General features: G+C 40.1%; 1 protein-coding gene across 1 annotated transcript; it reads left to right on the plus strand.

Annotated features, from left to right (window-relative positions):
- The first annotated feature begins 449 nt into the window (after window positions 1–449).
- Window positions 450–19607, plus strand: LOC133665330 (zinc finger protein 568-like). Its single transcript, XM_062070603.1, has 3 exons — window positions 450–850; window positions 10183–10395; window positions 16557–19607. The coding sequence occupies exons 1-3, from the start codon at window positions 805–807 to the stop codon at window positions 17543–17545; spliced, it is 1248 nt and encodes a 415-aa protein (XP_061926587.1). The 5' UTR covers window positions 450–804; the 3' UTR covers window positions 17546–19607.
- Window positions 19608–19985: the final 378 nt, after the last annotated feature.

A 19985-nucleotide genomic window follows, 5' to 3' on the forward strand; every position in this document is an offset into this window, starting at 1 on the left:
TGAGGAGCCTTTCAACCTGCGACGTCACGCTACTTCCGGTACAGGCAAGGCTTTTTTTTATCAGTGACCAAAAGTTGGGAACTTTATCGTCGATGTTCTCTACTAAATCCTTTCAGCAAAAATATGGCAATATCGCGAAATGATCAACTATGACACATAGAATGGATCTGCTATCCCCGTTTAAATAAAAAAAAATCATTTCAGTAGGCCTTTAAAGCATTTATCGGACATCTCTACTTTTCAAAATGTGAACCATAAATTGATTTACTATTTATTTATTATAAATGTATTAATTGTTATTTGTGTATTTATTAATTAATTACTCATTTGTCAGTGTGTAAATGATGTGCCTCTTGGTGTTTGGTGAAGCCTCAACCGTGTACCAGCCAAAAGTTACCGATAGGTGTCAGTACATGATTGTAAAGTCTGTTAGTTAGGTTGACCCAAAAAGCAAAACAGGACACGGAAAAATAGCAAGATGACATTTGACGGAGAGGACGTTGTCGTGGTGGTCAGTGTTCTTCCGTGGGTTTATTCACGACATACAATGTACACGTCGTTTAGTAGAGGAAGCATCGGTGCTAATTAGTGTTTCCATCCGGAGACATTAGTCTGAGCGCACTTCCCTTAGCTTGCTAGTTAGCTTGTTTGCTGCTAACAAAGAGACGCGGAAGTTGTCAAATCCTCGCTCGGCAGGGATCAAATGTGAGTGTAAAGTGTTGTGATTGTGTGGAAATGTGCGAAAGAACGATAGCAGAATACGAGGAGGAATATGGGGGATAATGAGCGACAACAACGTCAACTATGGACGCTGTTTTCAACAAACATCAAGTTGTGTTACACAGAACAGGTTTGTTTACTTCTTACTCTCACATCTTTACTAACTTTATATTTCAGTATTAACACTATTCTTCTATATTGTGTCCATAAAACTGTTTTGTTTTTTTAAATTGTTCATGAAAACGAGACAAGTTTCAGACACACAATATTTATGAGAGGTTGACGTTCCTCTCAGTTTGTGACAAAGTGTGTCGACTTGTTTACACAAAACTCACACAATCGATTAAATATATTTTACATTGTAATCAATATGAGAGATTTTTTGATGCGGCTTTTCATTGAGGGCCACATAGCCACAGGGTCACTTGGAACAGTGAATAATGCAGGAATTTGCCTCTGGATTTAATTATTAATTATATAAATTGTCTTAAGTAGACTGTTGATTTTACAGTAAAAACTTTACATTTACAAAATTTTACTGTAAAATATAGTGTTTTTATTTTTTTTACAACATTTTACGGTAAGTGGAAAAACAGTACCACTATATATTCCATCCATCCATCCATCCATCTTCTTCCGCTTATCCGAGGTCGGGTCGCGGGGGCAGCAGCCTAAGCAGGGAAGCCCAGACTTCCCTCTCCCCAGCCACTTCGTCCAGCTCCTCCCGGGGGATCCCGAGGTGTTCCCAGGCCAGCCGGGAGACATAGTCTTCCCAACGTGACCTGGGTCTTCCCCGTGGCCTCCTACTGGTCGGACGTGCCCTAAACACCTCCCTAGGGAGGCGTTCGGGTGGCATCCTGATCAGATGCCCGAACCACCTCATCTGGCTCCTCTCGATGTGGAGGAGCAGCGGCTTTACTTTGAGCTCCTCCCGGATGGCAGAGCTTCTCACCCTATCTCTAAGGGAGAGCCCCGCCACCCGGCGGAGGAAACTCATTTTGGCCGCTTGTACCCGTGATCTTGTCCTTTCGGTCATGACCCAAAGCTCATGACCATAAGTGAGGATGGGAACGTAGATCGACCGGTAAATTGAGAGCTTTGCCTTCCGGCTCAGCTCCTTCTTCACCACAACGGATCGATACAGCGTCCGCATTACTGAAGACGCCGCACCGACCCGCCTGTCGATCTCACGATCCACTCTTCCCGCACTCGTGAACAAGACTCCGAGGTACTTGAACTCCTCCACTTGGGGCAGGATCTCCTCGGCAACCCGGAGATGGCACTCCACCCTTTTCCGGGCAAGAACCATGGACTCGGACTTGGAGGTGCTGATTCTCATCCCAGTCGCTTCACACTCGGCTGCGAACCGATCCAGTGAGAGCTGAAGATCCTGGCCAGATGAAGCCATCAGGACCACATCATCTGCAAAAAGCAGAGACCTAATCCTGCAGCCACCAAACCAGATCCCCTCAACGCCTTGACTGCGCCGAGAAATTCCGTCCATAAAAGTTATGAACAGAATGGGTGACAAAGGGCAGCCTTGGCGGAGTCCAACCCTCACTGGAAATGTGTCCGACTTACTGCCGGCAATGCGGACCAAGCTCTGACACTGATCATACAGGGAGCGGACCGCCACAATCAGACAGTCCGATACCCCATACTCTCTGAGCACTCCCCACAGGACTTCCCGAGAGACACGGTCGAATGCCTTCTCCAAGTCCACAAAGCACATGTAGACTGGTTGGGCAAACTCCCATGCACCCTCAAGGACCCTGCCGAGAGTATAGAGCTGGTCCACAGTTTCACGACCAGGACGAAAACCACACTGTTCCTCCTGAATCCGAGGTTCAGCTATCCGGCGTAGCCTCCTCTCCAGTACACCACTATATATTATTTTTTTAAATTTACTTATTTTGGGGGGGGGGGGGGGGGGTTACGGCAAAAGCTGCCAGCTTAGTTGCCAGAATTTTTGTGTTACATCTACATTGTTTTTACAGCATTATATTGTTAATTTTTAAAAAAACGTACAAGTTATTTTTTTATTCTGGCAACTTAGATGCCAGTTTTTCTACCGTAAAAACAAATGTACCGTTTTCATCGATTATTTGATTGAAACTTTTAGTAGTAGATTGCACAGTACAGTACATATTCCGTACAATTGACCACTAAATGGTAACACCCCGATAAGTTTTTCAACTTAAGTTTAAGTCCTCGAGAGACTTGTGCTGGATCAGCTGAGGCCACTGGTGGCTCCTTCCCTGGATCCTCTACAGTTTGCATATCAGCCCCATGTAGGAGTGGACGATGCTGTTATCTACCTGCTGCATCATGCTCACTCTCACCTGGATGGTGGGAAGGGCACTGTGAGGATCATGTTTTTTTTATTTCTCCAGTGCCTTTAACACCATTCAGCCATTTCTGATGAATGACAAGTTGCTCAGGATGGGTGTCAGTTCATCCATTGTCTCCTGGATCACTGATTACTTGTCTGACAGGCCCCCGTTTGTGCGACTGGGGAGCTCCCTGTCGGATACTGTGGTCAGTGGTGTAAGTGCTCCACAGGGGACCGTCCTGTCTCCTTTCCTGTTCACCCTGTACACCTCAGACTTCCAGTATAGTTCAAGGTCCTGCCACCTGCAGAAATACTCTGATGACTCTGCTGTGGTCGGGTGTATCGGAGAGGGACGGGAATTGGAGTACAGGACACTGATCGCTGACTTTGTGGAGTGGTCTCAGGCGAACCATCTGGTCCTTAATGTGGACAAGACCAAGGAGCTGGTCATCGACTTCAGGAAGAGAGTGACCCCGGTGGAGCCCATCAAGATCCAGGGCCGGGAGGTGGCAGTAGTGGAGCAGTACAAGTACCTGGGAGTCCACTTGAACAGCAGACTGGACTGGAAGGACAACTGCAAAGCTGTTTACAAGAAGGGCATGAGTAGACTCTTTTTCCTGAGGAAGCTTAGGTCATTCAATGTGTGCAGCAAGCTGTTGGAGGTATTTTATCAGTCTGTTGTGGCCAGTGCCCTGTACTTTGCAGTTGTTTGTTGGGGGAGCAGCACCAGCAAAAGGGACTCAAACCGGATTGATAATCTGATCCGGAAAGCCGGCCAAACTATTGGCACGCAATTGGAGGCGTTTGTGTCAGTGAGGGACAGGAGGTCACTGGACAAACTGCTGGCCATCATGGACAATCCTGCTCATCCACTCCACCAGACAATTAAGGGTGTTGGGCCCATTATTATTCACTATTTACATAAATAATCTTGGACAGAATATTCCGAACTCAACTTTCCATTTCTATGCTGATGATACTGTCATATACTGTACAGCACCCACTCCTGCTGAGGCCTTTAAATATCTACAACATGCATTTGACAGAGTACAAGAACCACTTTGCTATCTTCAACTGGTTTTAAATGCAGAGAAAACAAAGTGTATGTTCTTTACCACATCAAAAACTGTAAGATCAGCACTGTGTGAGAACATTTTAACAAGAAATGGGCAACAAATTATGTTAGTATGTGCTTTTAAATATTTAGGATTTTTAATTGATGACCACTTGAGTTTTAAGGAGCACATTCAGTATGTTGTAAAAAAACTGAAACTTTTACTGGGATTTTATTATAGAAACAAGTCTTGTTTTTCTTTTACTGTGAAACAGAAATTGGTGGAAACAACCTTCTTACCTGTTATTGACTATGGAGATGTGTTGTACATGAATGCTACTGCTGGTTGTCTCCACAAGCTGGATAGTGTGTACCACGGTGCACTGAGATTTATCACCAACTGCGCTCCCCTTACTCACCATTGCGTATTATACTCAATGGTTAACTGGACATCTTTAAGTGCTCGACGCCTCAATCATTGGTATGTTTTCATCTACAAAACCATTCTGGGTATCACTCCATCTTATCTGTCTTGTCTTTTAACAAAGAAACAAGGAAGTCACAATCTTCGTTCAATGAATGTTCTGCAATTTGTCGTACCCAAAGTAAGAACTGAACTGGGCAAGAAAGCATTTAGGTTTTCAGCAGCGAAGGCTTGGAATAACCTACAATCGAATATTAAACTTCAAACCCTTGTTACGTTGAATGAGTTTAAAGCTTCTGTGAAAGGACTGCAGTCTACCTCGTCTGTATGCACATGTGTTATGTGAGCAAGTTTTAATGTCGTAAATGTGATGTTTTATGTATTTGTTTACTGTTTTTAATGTAACCTTGCTGCTGCCCTCTTGGCCAGGTCTCCCTTGGAAAATAGATCTTTGATCTCAATGGGATTTTACCTGGTTAAATAAAGGCTAATAAATAAATAAATAAATAAGGGACAGCGGAGTTCATACTCCAACAGGCTCCTTCAACTTCCTTCCCGCACTGTGCGATTCAAGAACTCCTTCATTCCACACTCCATCCAGCTGTATAATCACTCGCCATACAGCAATAGATGACATCTGCCTATTACCTGACACGTTAGCTACTTCTCTTTGTTTATAATGTCTATTTTCTATTTCCTGCTGGACCTACTCTCTATTTTATGCTGCTGCTGTCATATAGACTGTATATACTGTAATATTGTACATGGTCATTGGTTTATATTGTATATATGTTATAGACATAATATAATGTATCTGTATATAAATTACTCTGTACACATATTATGTATATATTCGTATATATGCTAGATTTTTGTTATAGCTATATTAGTCTATTTATACCTGCATTGTCCTTTCCATCATTGTAACTGAGCTACTGTGTTGAACAATATCCCTTGTGGATCATTAAAGTTTGTCTAAGTCGGGGTCCACGTTAATCAATTCATGGTACAAATATATACTATCATCATAATACAGTCATCACACAAGTTAATCATCAGAGTATATACATTGAATTATTTACATTATTTACAATCCGGGGGTGGGATGTGGAGGGTTTGGTTGACATCAGCACTTCAGTCATCAACAATGGCTTCATCAGAGAAATGGGCATTGAAACAGTGTAGGACTGACTTGGTAGGATATCAGTGTTTCCCACACATTCATTTATTTGTGGCGGCCTGCCATGAAAGAATTACGTCCGCCACAAATCCATTTTTTTTATTTTATTTTATTTTATTTTTATTTTTTTGTTTTGTTGTTGTCCTGTCCAGCTTCTCAGGCAAATCATATAGTTGATGTAGATGCCCATATAGGATGTTCAGATTTACTTTACAAAAGAGAAGTGTAGGATGCTTCTCTTGTTGCCTTATTTGTATTTGACCACTACTGTTTTCTGTTTATTTGTTACTGACTGTGGCAGGACACCTCTGCCTCTGTTTCACTTTATGTTGCTGGTAAATAATATGGTTGTAGTAGTAGGCTAAAGTTAAATTATTTAGTATGCACTAATTATATAGTATATACATTTGATTATTTACAATCCGGGGAGGTGGGATGTGGTGGGGGGAGGGTGTTAGTCAAGGGTTGAAGTTGCCTGGAGGTGTTCTTTTAGTGCGGTTTTGAAGGAGGATAGAGATGCCCTTTCTTTTACACCTGTTGGGAGTGCATTCCACATTGATGTGGCATAGAAAGAGAATGAGTTAAGACCTTTGTTAGATCGGAATCTGGGTTTAACGTGGTTAGTGGAGCTCCCCCTGGTGTTGTGGTTATGGCGGTTATTTACGTTAAGGAAGTAGTTTGACATGTACTTTGGTATCAGGGAGGTGTAGCGGATTTTATAGACTAGGCTCAGTGCAAGTTGTTTTACTCTGTCCTCCACCCTGAGCCAGCCCACTTTGGAGAAGTGGGTAGGAGTGAGGTGGGATCTGGGGTGGAGGTCTAGAAGTAACCTGACTAGCTTGTTCTGGGATGTTTGGAGTCTAGATTTGAGGGTTTTGGAGGTGCTGGGGTACCAGGAGGTGCATGCGTAATCGTAACCGTCTTTCCATTTACACCGTAAAAAACAACCAGTCAAAAACCGGCAGCTCAGTCAACAGAATTTTATCGCGAAAAACCGTAGTAGTTTTTTTCGATTTACAGTAATATGCTGTAAAGAACAACATAAAATGTATTGTCATTTCTATTAATTTGATGGGTAGTTTGCTGTAAAGTGAAGTATTTTTATTTAGACAAAAACAAGTTTGGAAAGCTGGCAGCTTAGTTGCCAGAATTTTTGTGTTAAACTTACATTGTTTTTACAACATTATATTGTTAATGGAAAAAACGTAAAAATTCTTTTTTTATTCTGGCAACTCAGATGCCGGTATTTTTACCGTAAAAACAAATGTACCGTCTTTCCATTTACAGTAATACACCGTTAAAAAACAACAAGTCAAAAACTGGCAGCTCAGTCAACAGAATTTTATCGCAAAAATCCGTAGAAGTTTTTTCGATTTCCAGTAATATGCTGTAAAGAACACTATAAAAATGGGACCCATTACCTCCCTGCTTGGCACTCAGCATCAAGGGTTGGAATTGGGGGTTAAAATCACCAAAAATGATTCCCGGGCGTGGCCACCGCTGCTGCCCACTGCTCCCCTCACCTCGCAGGGGGTTATCAAGGGTGATGGGTCAAATGCAGAGAATCATTTCGCCACACCTAGTGTGAGTGTGTGTGTGTGTGTGTGTGTGTGTGTGTGTGTGTGTGTGTGTGTGTGTGTGTGTGTGTGTGTGTGTGTGTGTGTGTGTGTGTGTGTGTGTGTGTGTGTGTGTGTGTGTGTGTGTGTGTGTGTGTGTGTGTGTGACAATCACTGGTACTTTAACTTTAACTTAACATCAAATGTATTGTAATTTTTATTAATTTGATGGGTAGTTTGCTGTAAAGTTAAAGGCCTACTGAAATTAATTTTTTAAATTTAAACGGGGATAGCAGATCCATTGTATGTGTCATACTTGATCATTTCGCGATATTGCCATATTTTTGCTAAAAGGATTTAGTAGAGAACATCGACGATAAAGTTCGCAACTTTTGGTCGCTGATAAAAAAAGCCTTGCCTGTACCGGAAGTAGCGTGACGTCACAGGTTGAAAGGCTCCTCACATTTCCAATTGTTTACAATGCAGCTAGAGCGATTCGGACCGAGAAAGCGACGATTACCCCATTAATTTGAGCGAGGATGAAAGATTTTTGGATGAGGAAAGTGAGAGTGAATGACTAGAGTGCATTGCAGGACGTATCTTTTTTCGCTCTGACCGTAACTTAGGTACAAGGGTTCATTGGATTCCACACTTTCTCCTTTTTCTATTGTGGATCACGGATTTGTATTTTAAACCACCTCGGATACTATATCCTCTTGAAAATGAGAGTCGAGAACGCGAAATGTACATTCAGAGTGACTTTTATCTTCACGACAATACATCGGCGAAGCTCTTTAGCTACTGAGCTAACGTGATAGCATCGGGCTCAAATGCAGATAGAAACAAAATAAATAAATCCCAGCCTGGAAGGATAGACAGAAGATCAACAATACTATTAAACCATGGACATGTAAAAACACGGTTAATAATTCCCAGCTTGGCAAAGCTTAACAATGCTGTTAATGTGCTATATAAATAAAGTGGATTGGATTGGATTGGATTGGATTGCTGAAGACGCCATTGAAGCTAACTTAGCTACGGGACCTCACAGAGCTATGATAAAAACATTAGCGCTCCACCTACGCCAGCCAGCCCTCATCTGCTCATCAACACCCGTGCTCACCTGCGTTCCAGCGATCGACGGAAGGACGAAGGACTTCACCCGATCATCCGTGCGGTCGGCGGCTAGCGTCGGATAGCGCGTCTGCTATCCAAGTCAAAGTCCTCCTGGTTGTGTTGCTGCAGCCAGCCGCTAATACACCGATCCCACCTACAACTTTCTTCTTTGCAGTCTTCATTGTTCATTAAACAAATTGCAAAAGATTCACCAACACAGATGTCCAGAATACTGTGGAATTTTGAGATGAAAACAGAGCTTTTTTGTATTGGATTCAATGGTGTACCAATACTTCCGGTTCAACAATTGACGTCACGCGCATACGTCATCATACATAGACGTTTTCAACCGGAAGTTTAGCGGGAAATTTAAAATTGCACTTTATAAGTTAACCCGGCCGTATTGGCATGTGTTGCAATGTTAAGATTTCATCATTGATATATAAACTATCAGACTGCGTGGTCGGTAGTAGTGGCTTTCAGTAGGCCTTTAAGTATTTTTTATTTAGACAAAAACATGTTTGGAAAGTATGGTAATATACTGTAATATTTGCTGCAATATTGGATACTATTAAAGTTGAAAAGGTATGCAATTTTAAGCATGACATATATTTTTTCTGTCAAAATGAAAAAAAATCCTCTACATTTAGTGAGAAAATATGAAGTACTTTATTGACACATACGTGTTTATTTGACAACGTGATATCATTCATAGTTTCGGAGTTCATTTCACTTCCTGATTCTGACCTGAATGCATCAACAAATGAAAGTAAACATTTACTGTCAATCATCTTTAAATAACCAAAGTAGACAACACTTGATTTATTAAAAGAACATAAAGATGGCTGTATTGATTGCACTCTGAGACAGGATTCCATTTTAGTAGCTATTTGATACACACCGGTATCTACATACCGTATTTCCTTGAATAGCCGCAGGGGCGCTAATTAAGTTAAAACCTCTTCTCACTCCTGCGCTTACCAAAAGCATGCGGGATGGGCAAGCATGCGCTAATTATTTTAAAACCTCTTCTCACTCCGGAGCTTACCTTATCATGAAAAGCACATTTAATAAAAAAAACGTTATTATGGTCTTACCTTTACTTATAAATTATGTCCATCTGCAGCTGCTTCTGATCAAAGGCAGTCTTCCTTATCTTTCTTCAATTTTAAAAGTCTCTGGAGATATTCCTTTAATTATTACATCCTGCTTCGATTGAAAGTCCAGTTTAGAAAACTGTTTTATTTTAGATATGTAATCCTCCATGGTAAAAGTGCAAGCAAACGATCGCAGCACACGCATGCTGTTTGTTGTCTTCTTCTGCAGGACCGGTCTTCTGCAGTACTGGTAGTCGCAACAACGATCACTAGCGCCCTCTACCACCAGGAGGCGGGAGTCATTTAATGAATGACTAATATTTGACCCGGCGGAAGTGCCAAGCATGCGCTAATTATTTTGCGAAACGAGTTTGACCCGGCTGTAATTCTCGGCAGGCGAATACTATATTCCCGGCGGCAATTCAAGGAAATACGGTACATGTGCGGACAGTGCCACCTTGTGTAGGAAGTATAAACTGCACATTGTGTCGATAACTTGACTGACTTTCCTTCAGCGTGTCGTAGATGGTCTCCAAGTGAATGTGGGAGCTGTGCTTTAAAGAGGAATTGTTGATGGAGACACTCTATAAACACCACATAGTAAAATGTGTTTAAAAAGTTTGGCTTAGTTACACACTTTTAACACAACGCAAACAATCTTATAGTGTTGAATTATCTCTCAACAATTGTTCTTACTTAACAGGCGTCCAGCAACCCCCTCACTTTAAAGAGGAAGATGAGGAACCACAGCCCCCCCACATTAAAGAGGAAGAGGTGTGGACCACTCAGGAGGGAGAGTGTCTTGTAGGGCAGGAGGAGGATGATGTCACCAAGTTTCCACTGACTGTTGTCTCTGTGAAGACTGAAGAGCATGAAGACAAACCACCTGAGTCCTCACAACTTCATCACAGTCCAAGTAAGCACAACATCCACATATCATCTAATACAGGGGCGCCCATTACGTCCATCACAAGCTAGCGGTCGGAGTGTGTGTCAGTCGATCGCCAGCCAGGCATGAAAAAAAATCGACCTTCTGAGATGACGCTGGCTGCTGTGAGCTCGTTATTAAGAAAAAATGACCGACAGGAAGGCGAGAAACACTTTTTATTTCAACAGACTCTCGCGCTGTACCTGCCGTCAAAAACTCTTAAAGACCGACTGCACAGTTCATATCTTCACAATAAAAGCGCCGCTTCATTTCTGCCTGCGCTGACAAAATAAGAGTCTCAGAAAGCTGGCGTGCACAAGCTGGCAAGCTACGGAGGTTGCCGCCAATGTATTTCTTGTAAAGTGTATAAAAAGGAGAACGGAAGCTGGACAAATAAGATGCCAAAAACCAACCACTTTCATGTGGTATTGGACAGAAAGAAGGAATTATTTTATCCTCCATTTGAAAATGTGGACGTTATCATCACTACTGTCTGATTCCTATCATCAGAATCAGGTAATACACCAACTTATATTATTGTCTTCATGAAAGAAAGGAATCTACATGCTTGTATTATCATTAAACACCTTAACTTGTTACCAAAAACCTCTCTTTCATAAATAAATACCGTATTTTTCGGAGTATAAGTCGCTCCGGAGTATAAGTCGCACCGACCGAAAATGCATAATAAAGAAGGAAAAAAAAAAGTTGGAGTATAAGTCGAATTTTTTGGGGAAATGTATTTGATAAAAGCCAACACCAAGAATAGACATTTGAAAGGCAATTTAAAATAAATAAAGAATAGTGAACAACAGGCTGAATAAGTGTACGTTCAGTGTTTCCCACACATTCATTTATTTGTGGCGGCCCGCCACGAAAGAATTAAGGCCGCCACAAAATTATTATTATTTTTTTTAATTTTTTAATTTGTATTTATTTATTTATTTATTTTTTGTCCTGTCCAGCTTCTCAGGCAAATCATATAGTTGATGTAGATGCCCATATTGGCTGTTCAGATTTACTTTACAAAAGAGAAGTGTAGGATCAAGATTTTTGGAGCTCTTTGTTCAGTGGATCAGATGTTTGATGAAGCTTTGTGTCTATCTACCACCACTACTGTTTTCTGTTTATTTGTTACTGACTGTGGCAGGACACCTCTGCCTCTGTTTCACTTTATGTTGCTGGTAAATAATATGGTTGTAGTAGTAGGCTAAAGTTAAATTATTCAGTATGCACTAATTAAAGGGGCAGAGCTTTAAGAGACATTTTAGCTTTTATATTTTTATAAGATATATTTTTTGTAAGAACCACAATTAATAAATATATTTCAGTGAATAACTTATTGTTCAAATCTGTATATAAATATGTACATAAAGTGTTGTAACTATATTGTAAAATGGATGGATGGACTTTTAAAACAAAACTGTTATTATTAATTAGTAAGTATACATTTTTTGAGCCTTTTTAGAGAAAATCATATCATTGTAGTAAATTATGCAAATTACTCGATTATGTCATGGTGACCACGCCCATAGCCACGCCCATAGCCACGCCCCCTCCGCCACAGGTATCTTGGCCGGTTATGGGGAACACTGACGTTATATGAGGCATAAATAACCAACTGAGAACGTGCCTGGTATGTTAAAGGCCTACTGAAATGCGATTTTCTTATTTAAACGGGGATAGCAGATCCATTCTATGTGTCATACTTGATCATTTCGCGATATTGCCATATTTTTGCTGAAAGGATTTAGTAGAGAACATCGACGATAAAGTTCGCAACTTTTGGTCGCTGATAAAAAAGCCTAGCCTGTACCGGAAGTAGCGTGACGTCACAGGTTGTGGAGCTCCTCACATCTGCACATTGTTTACAATCATGGCCGCCAGCAGCGAGAGCGATTCGGACCGAGAAAGCGATGATTTCCCCATTAATTTGAGCGAGGATGAAAGATTTGTGGATGAAGAAAGTGAGAGTGAAAGGACTAGAGGGCAGTGGAAGCGATTCAGATAGGGAAGATGCTGTGAGAGGCGGGTGGGACCTGATATTCAGCTGGGAATGACTAAAACAGTAAATAAACACAAGACATATATATACTCTATTAGCCACAACACAACCAGGCTTATATTTAATATGCCACAAATTAATCCCGCATAACTAACACCTCCCCCCTCCCGTCCAAATAACCCACCAATACAAATCAAACACCCGCACAACACACTCAATCCCACAGCCCAAAGTACCGTTCACCTCCGTAAAGTTCATACAGCACATATATTTCCCCAACGTTACGTACGTGACATGCACATAGCGGCACGCACGTGCGGGCAAGCGATCAAATGTTTGGAAGCCGCAGCTGCGTACTCACGGTAGCGCGCCTGCTATCCAACTCAAAGTCCTCCTGGTAAGAGTCTCTGTTGTCCCAGTTCTCCACAGGCCAATGGTAAAGCTTGACTGTCATCTTTCGGGAATGTAAACAATGAAACACCGGCTACGTGGTTGTGTTGCTGCAGCCGGCGCTAATACGCTGCTTCCCACCTACAGCTTTCTTCTTTGCAGTCTCCATTGTTCATTTAACAAATTGCAAAAGATTCACCAACACAGATGTCCAGAATACTGTGGAATTTTGCGATGAAAACAGACGACTTAATAGCTGGCCACAATGCTGTCCCAAAATGTCCGCTAAAATCCGTGACGTCACGCGCAAACGTCATCATACCGAGACGTTTTCAGCAGAATATTTCGCGGGAAATTTAAAATTGCACTTTATAAGTTAACCCGGCCGTTTTGGCATGTGTTGCAATGTTAAGATTTCATCATTGATATATAAACTATCAGACTGCGTGGTCGGTAGTAGTGGCTTTCAGTAGGCCTTTAACCCTTACATACCTTTTACATGCCACAAAAGGTTGAAAAACACTGCACTAGACAACGGCACATTATTATAATTATTGATTTGCAAAAAAATATTTTTTGGACCAATTAGGTGAAGTTGCATAACTTCCCACGGCACACCACCAGTTGAAAAACACTGACATATATCCACGCTGAAGTCCTTGTCTGCTATCAGCCAGAAAAAGGATAAAAACCTCCCAAAAATATTACAGTTACGTTTGAATCAGCTCCGTGCTGTGTGGCGAAAGTAGGGTGGTTGTATGTGCGTGTGTTTGTTGGCACGTTGCGGCGTACTGGCGAGATCAGGCTTGATCGCAGGTTGAAACTTGTATTGTGTTTTTACGTGTTTATCAAGTTTGGCAAACTTTCCTCTTCAGTTTGATTTTAAATGTTTATGCAGACTCAAGTCATTGTGATCGCGGTTCTTGTGTGGAAGCATTTGTTTGAACGTGATCAGTGCACACAAGTAAACAGTTTGGTCCTTAAAATTGTAACAAGTTACTACTGTATAACTTTGCTTTAGACCAGGGGTGTCCAAACTTTTTCCACTGAGGGCCGCACACTGAAAAATCAAAGCAAGCGGGGGCCATTTTGATATTTTTTATTTTAAAAACCAATACAATATATGTATAAAAAAGATACATTTAGGCCTCCACTCAGACTTGATCCCGGGGACCCCAAAAGGTTTTGGTCAAAAAAAATATTACAAATGTGTCATTATTTAGTATTATTATTATTATTCAAGGTTTAAATCTCTAGATCAACATTAGGTCTATCTGTCAATAAAACGCTTTTAAAGATTTAAGTTGTATGCCATTTTTGTCAAGGAAAACCGTGTTTTCTTATGGAAAAAAACACAAAATATGCAATATTTTCCCCCAATAAAATTTTAAAGTAGAATATTTGAGATGATATAATAATTGGAGTCTTAAAAAGGTCAATAACTCATAATATTGATTTTAATTCATTATTTTTTTGAGCAATGACACTTAAAAAAAAAAAAAGTCCCACTAAAATTATTGGGGATCCAAAAGGGTACTGCTCAGTAAAGTTTACAAAAATAAATCCAACATTTTTTTAAACTTTTACCACAATAGTCTCAAGATCAACTTCAGATCTATCCGTCAATTATAAGTTTTATTGTTGTTTATGTTTTTTGTTTGTTCGTTTTAGGCCCTTCTTTAAAAAACTTTGTTTTTTAAATGGCAACCAAAAAATATGCAACATTTTCCCCCCAAAATATCTCAAAGTGGAATATTTAATGTGAAGTAAATGGAGCCTTGAATAGGTCAATAATTCATAATGACATTGATTCTGATTCATTATTATTTTTTAAAGAAAGAAACAGCCTGCATGGCAGCTTTGTGTTATTAGAGTAAATAATGCAACATTTTCTTGTTACATTTCACCTGTTTGCTCTTTTATACGACTTTTTATGTTTTTTTTTGTTTTTTTTCATCGTATTTTTAGAATGTGCCGTCGGGCCGTTAAAAAATTACCTGCGGGCCGCAAATGGCCCCCGGGCCGCACTTTGGACACCCCTGGACTAGACAGTTCTGAAGTTAGTGTAGTCAGTGAATTTATTTAGATTCTTTATATAATTGCATTACTGATTACAATACAGTCCTGTGTGTATAAACAGTATGTGTGTAAATAAATAAATAAATAAATGGGTTATACTTGTATAGCGCTTTTCTACCTTCAAGGTACTCAAAGCGCTTTGACAGTATTTCCACATTCACCCATTCACACACACATTCACACACTGATGGCGGGAGCTGCCATGCAAGGCGCTAACCAGCAGCCATCAGAGGCAAAGGGGGAAGTGTCTTGCCCAAGGACACAACGGACGTGACTAGGAAGGTAGAAGGTGGGAATTGAACCCCAGTAATCAGCAACACTCCGATTGCTGGCACAGCCACTCTACCAACTTCGCCACGCCGTCTACTGTATGTATATAAGTTGTTCAACAGTCCGGGGGTTTCCGTTGTGGTGTTTTAGGCTTCATAATGCGCCACACATTTTCAATGGGAGACAGGTCTGGACTACAGGCAGGCCAGTCTAGTACCCGCACTCTTTTACTATGAAGCCACGTTGATGTAACACGTGGCTTGGCATTGTCTTGCTGAAATAAGCAGGGGCGTCCATGATAACGTTGCTTGGATGGCAACATATGTTGCTCCAAAACCTGTATGTACCTTTCAGCATTAATGGTGGCTTCACAGATGTGTAAGTTACCCATGTCTTGGGCACTAATACACCCCCATACCATCACACATGCTGACTTTTCAACTTTGCGCCTATAACAATCCGGATGGTTCTTTTCCTCTTTGGTCCGGAGGACACGACATCCACAGTTTCCAAAAACAATTTGAAATGTGGACTCGTCAGACCACAGAACACTTTTCCACTTTGTATCAGTCCATCTTAGATGAGCTCAGACCCAGCGAAGCCGACGGCGTTTCTGGGTGTTGTTGATAAACGGTTTTCGCCTTGCATAGGAGAGTTTTAACTTGCACTTACAGATGTAGCGACCAACTGTAGTTACTGACAGTGGGTTTCTGATGTGTTCCTGAGCCCATGTGGTGATATCCTTTACACACTGATGTCGCTTGTTGATGCAGTACAGCCTGAGGGATGGAAGGTCACGGGCTTAGCTGCTTACGTGCAGTGATTTCTCCAGATTCTCTGAACCCTTTGATGATATTACGGAGCGTAGATGGTGAAATCCCTAAATTCCTTGCAATAGCTGGTTGAGAAAGGTTTTTCTTAAACTGTTCAACAATTTGCTCAGGCATTTGTTGACAAAGTGTTGACCCTCGCCCCATCCTTGTTTGTGAATGACTGAGCATTTCATGGAATCTACTTTTATACCCAATCATGGCACCCACCTGTTCCCAATTTGCCTGTTCACCTGTGGGATGTTCCAAATAAGTGTTTGATGAGCATTCCTCAACTTTATCAGTATTTATTGCCACCTTTCCCAACTTCTTTGTCACGTGTTGCTGGCATCAAATTCTAAAGTTAATGATTATTTGCAACAAAAAAAATGTTTATCAGTTTGAACATCAAATATGTTGTCTTTGTAGCATATTCAACTGAATATGGGTTGAAAATGATTTGCAAATCATTGTATTCCGTTTATATTTACATCTAGCTCAATTTCCCAACTCATATGGAAACGGGGTTTGTACTATATAATATTTGACTGTAATTTTGATTTTAATTTTTGATCTGTTTTGTTTTTGTCCTGTAGACCTCCAGCAGCTGATTGTACATCAAGAAGAACGTCTCCATGAGATGCAAGGGGGGCGCTCTGCTTTGGAGCAGGAGGATCCACAGCCCCCCCACATTAAAGAGGAAGAGGAGGAACTCAGCATCACTCAGGAGGGAGAGTGTCTTGTAGGGCAGGAGGAGGATGATGTCACCAAGTTTCCACTGACTGTTGTCTCTGTGAAGATAGAAGAGCATGAAGACAAACCACAAGCAGACAAGCTCTTAGCTCCACTATCAGATAGTGTCGACACAACGTCACACTCACCTAAGGATGAAGACATCCAAAAACTTTTGAGTAACAATACAGACTGTGAAGGTGATCCGAGGAGTCCTTCTGACAACAACCACTCTGAATCCCCTGAAAAAAAAATAGCTCAAGAACGTTTTACCTGCTCAGTTTGTGCTAAAAGATTCACTTTTAGGAGTGTTTTGACGAGACACCTGCGAACGCATACTGGAGAAAAACCTTTCAGTTGTTCCGTTTGTGGCGACCAGTTCTCCCGCAAGTCACACGTGGCATCACACATGAGAACGCACACTGGAGAAAAACCTTTCTGTTGTTCAGTTTGCGGTATGAGATTCCCGCAAAAGTCCCAAATGGCCTCACACATGCGAACGCACACAGGGGAAAAACCTTATTCATGTACACTTTGCGCTAAAACGTTCAGTCGGCATGACACTCTGATGGTGCACATGCGGACACACAGCGGAGAAAAACCTTACAAGTGTTCGGTTTGTTGCGAAAGGTTCTCTGTGAAGGTGAACATGGTATCGCACATGCGCACGCATCGAAAGGAAAAACCCTTCAGATGTTCCGTTTGCGATAAAAGCTTCACTCATAAGAGTGATTCTACTCGACACATGCTGACGCACACCGCCAAAAAACATTTTAACTGCTCAGTTTGTGGTAAAAACTTTTCTTATAAGAAACGTTTCACAACACACATGTTGACACACAACAGTGAATAAATGTTTTCCTGTCCAGTTTGTGCTGAAAGATCAAAAGTGTACTGTCGTGTGAGGAATCCTCCAGAACAGGGGTCACCAACGCGGTGCCCGCGGGCACCAGGTCGCCCGTAAGGACCAGATGAGTCGCCCGCTGGCCTGTTCTAAAAATAGCTCAAATAGCAGCACTTACCAGTGAGCTGCCTCTATTTTTTAAATTTTATTTATTTACTAGCAAGCTGGTCTTGCTTTGCTCGACATTTTTAATTCTAAGAGAGACAAAACTCAAATAGAATTTGAAAATCCAAGAAAATATTTTAAAGACTTGGTCTTCACTTGTTTAAATAATATTTTACTTTGCTTCTTATAACTTTCAGAAAGACAATTTTAGAGAAAAAATACAACCTTAAAAATGATTTTAGGATTTTTAAACACATATACCTTTTTACCTTTTCAATTCCTTCCTCTTGTTTCCTGACAATTTGAATCAATGTTCAAGTAAATTTATTTTTTCTATTGTAAAGAATAATAAATACATTTTAATTTAATTCTTCATTTTAGCTTCTGTTTTTTCGCCGAAGAATATTTGTGTAATTGTTCTTCAAATTTATTATGATTAAAATTCAAAAAAATTATTCTGGCAAATCTAGAAAATCTGTAGAATGAAATTTAAATCTTATTTCAAAGTCTTTTGAATTTCTTTTAAAATTTTTGCTCTGGAAAATCTAGAAGAAATAATGATTTGTCTTTGTTATAAATATAGCTTGGTCCAATTTGTTATATATTCTAACAAAGTGCAGATTGGATTTTAACCTATTTAAAACATGTCAAAATTCTAAAATGAATCTTTATCAGGTAAAATTACTAATGATGTTCCATAAATTCTTTTTTTTATTTTTTCAAAAAGATTCGAATTAGCTAGTTTTTCTCTTCTTTTTTTCGGTTGAATTTTGAATTTTAAAGAGTCGAAATTGAAGATAAACTGTTTCAAAATTTAATTGTCATTTTTTTTCGTGTTTTCTCCTCTTTTAAACCGTTCAATTAAGTGTAAATATCATTAATTATTAATAATAACATAGAGTTAAAGGTAAATTGAGCAAATTGGCTATTTCTGGCAATTTATTTAAGTGTGTATCAAACTGGTAGCCCTTCGCATTAATCAGTACCCAAGAAGTAGCTCTTGGTTTCAAAAAGGTTTGTGACCCCTGCTCTAGAAAGTAATGATCTGCTGTGAACCACCTCAGTTAGTTTTTAATGTCGCCAACATATGTTTCATCTTTACTTAAAAATGATTTATCGGGTTATGAGGTTCGCTCTTTTCCTTTACTGCCTTTTCGGGAAAATTAGCATTTTTTTACTATTATTTCTGACTGCCACTGATATGTGTCTGTGTCTTTGTATGACGCCTGATACAGTAAACAGAAGGCATCACAACCGTGCGGTTCATTGTTGTTATTAGTTTATTTACAAGTAAGTTACTTCAAAATACTGTGCAACAACAACAACAACAACAAACCCAATAAGGGTTTCTAAAGCGTGTTTTCTGCCAAACGAGGACACGGTGAAACTGCCCAGGAGGGAATACAAACTATAATGCAGAGAGTACTGTGTAAATTCAATGCAATAAAACGGTTGTTTTTGTTTCATACATGCTGGACAAAGCACAGACTCCCCAAGGAACTTACAAAGGAAAAGGTCCCCTGCAGTGTGTTGCTAAATAAAGAATGTTAAGACATTGTCATGCAGCAATATGAAGACCATAGAAATATCACAGATTACATCACCAAACATTTTTGACAATCCAACCATGGTTGTAACAAGCAACGTATTGTGTTAATAATGCGTGAAACTGGTATCTAAACATGATGTAGCGCCTTCTCTAAATGCGAGTGCTCCTACAGCAGGAATAAAAATTCAGTTTTCCTACAAATTACAAAATCAGGCATGTCACTAAAGCACTTAAAGTATTTTTTTATTTTTTTTATTCTCAATAAAATTGTGTTTATGTCCTTTTTTGTTTTGAGCTTTTAAAAAAGCATAATGTTTCAAAAGCATATTAAAGCAAATTAATTGTCTTGTCATGGTAATAAAAATGTTAAAAGTATCTGTTGAGGGTACACTTATTAATGATGAAAAAATATTTATATATATATACACTACCGTTCAAAAGTTTGGGGTCACCCAAACAATTTTGTGGAATAGCCTTCATTTCTAAGAACAAGAATAGACTGTCGAGTTTCAGATGAAAGTTATCTTTTTCTGGCCATTTTGAGCGTTTAATTGACCCCACAAATGTGATGCTCCAGAAACTCAATCTGCTCAAAGGAAAGTCAGTTTTGTAGCTTCTATAACGAGCTAAACTGTTTTCAGATGTGTGAACATGATTGCACAAGGGTTTTCTAATCATCAATTAGCCTTCTGAGCCAATGAGCAAACACATTGTACCATTAGAACACTGGAGTGA

This window comes from Entelurus aequoreus, linkage group LG14, assembly GCF_033978785.1.
Source record: "Entelurus aequoreus isolate RoL-2023_Sb linkage group LG14, RoL_Eaeq_v1.1, whole genome shotgun sequence".
In the NCBI taxonomy this organism is placed as follows: domain Eukaryota; kingdom Metazoa; phylum Chordata; class Actinopteri; order Syngnathiformes; family Syngnathidae; genus Entelurus; species Entelurus aequoreus.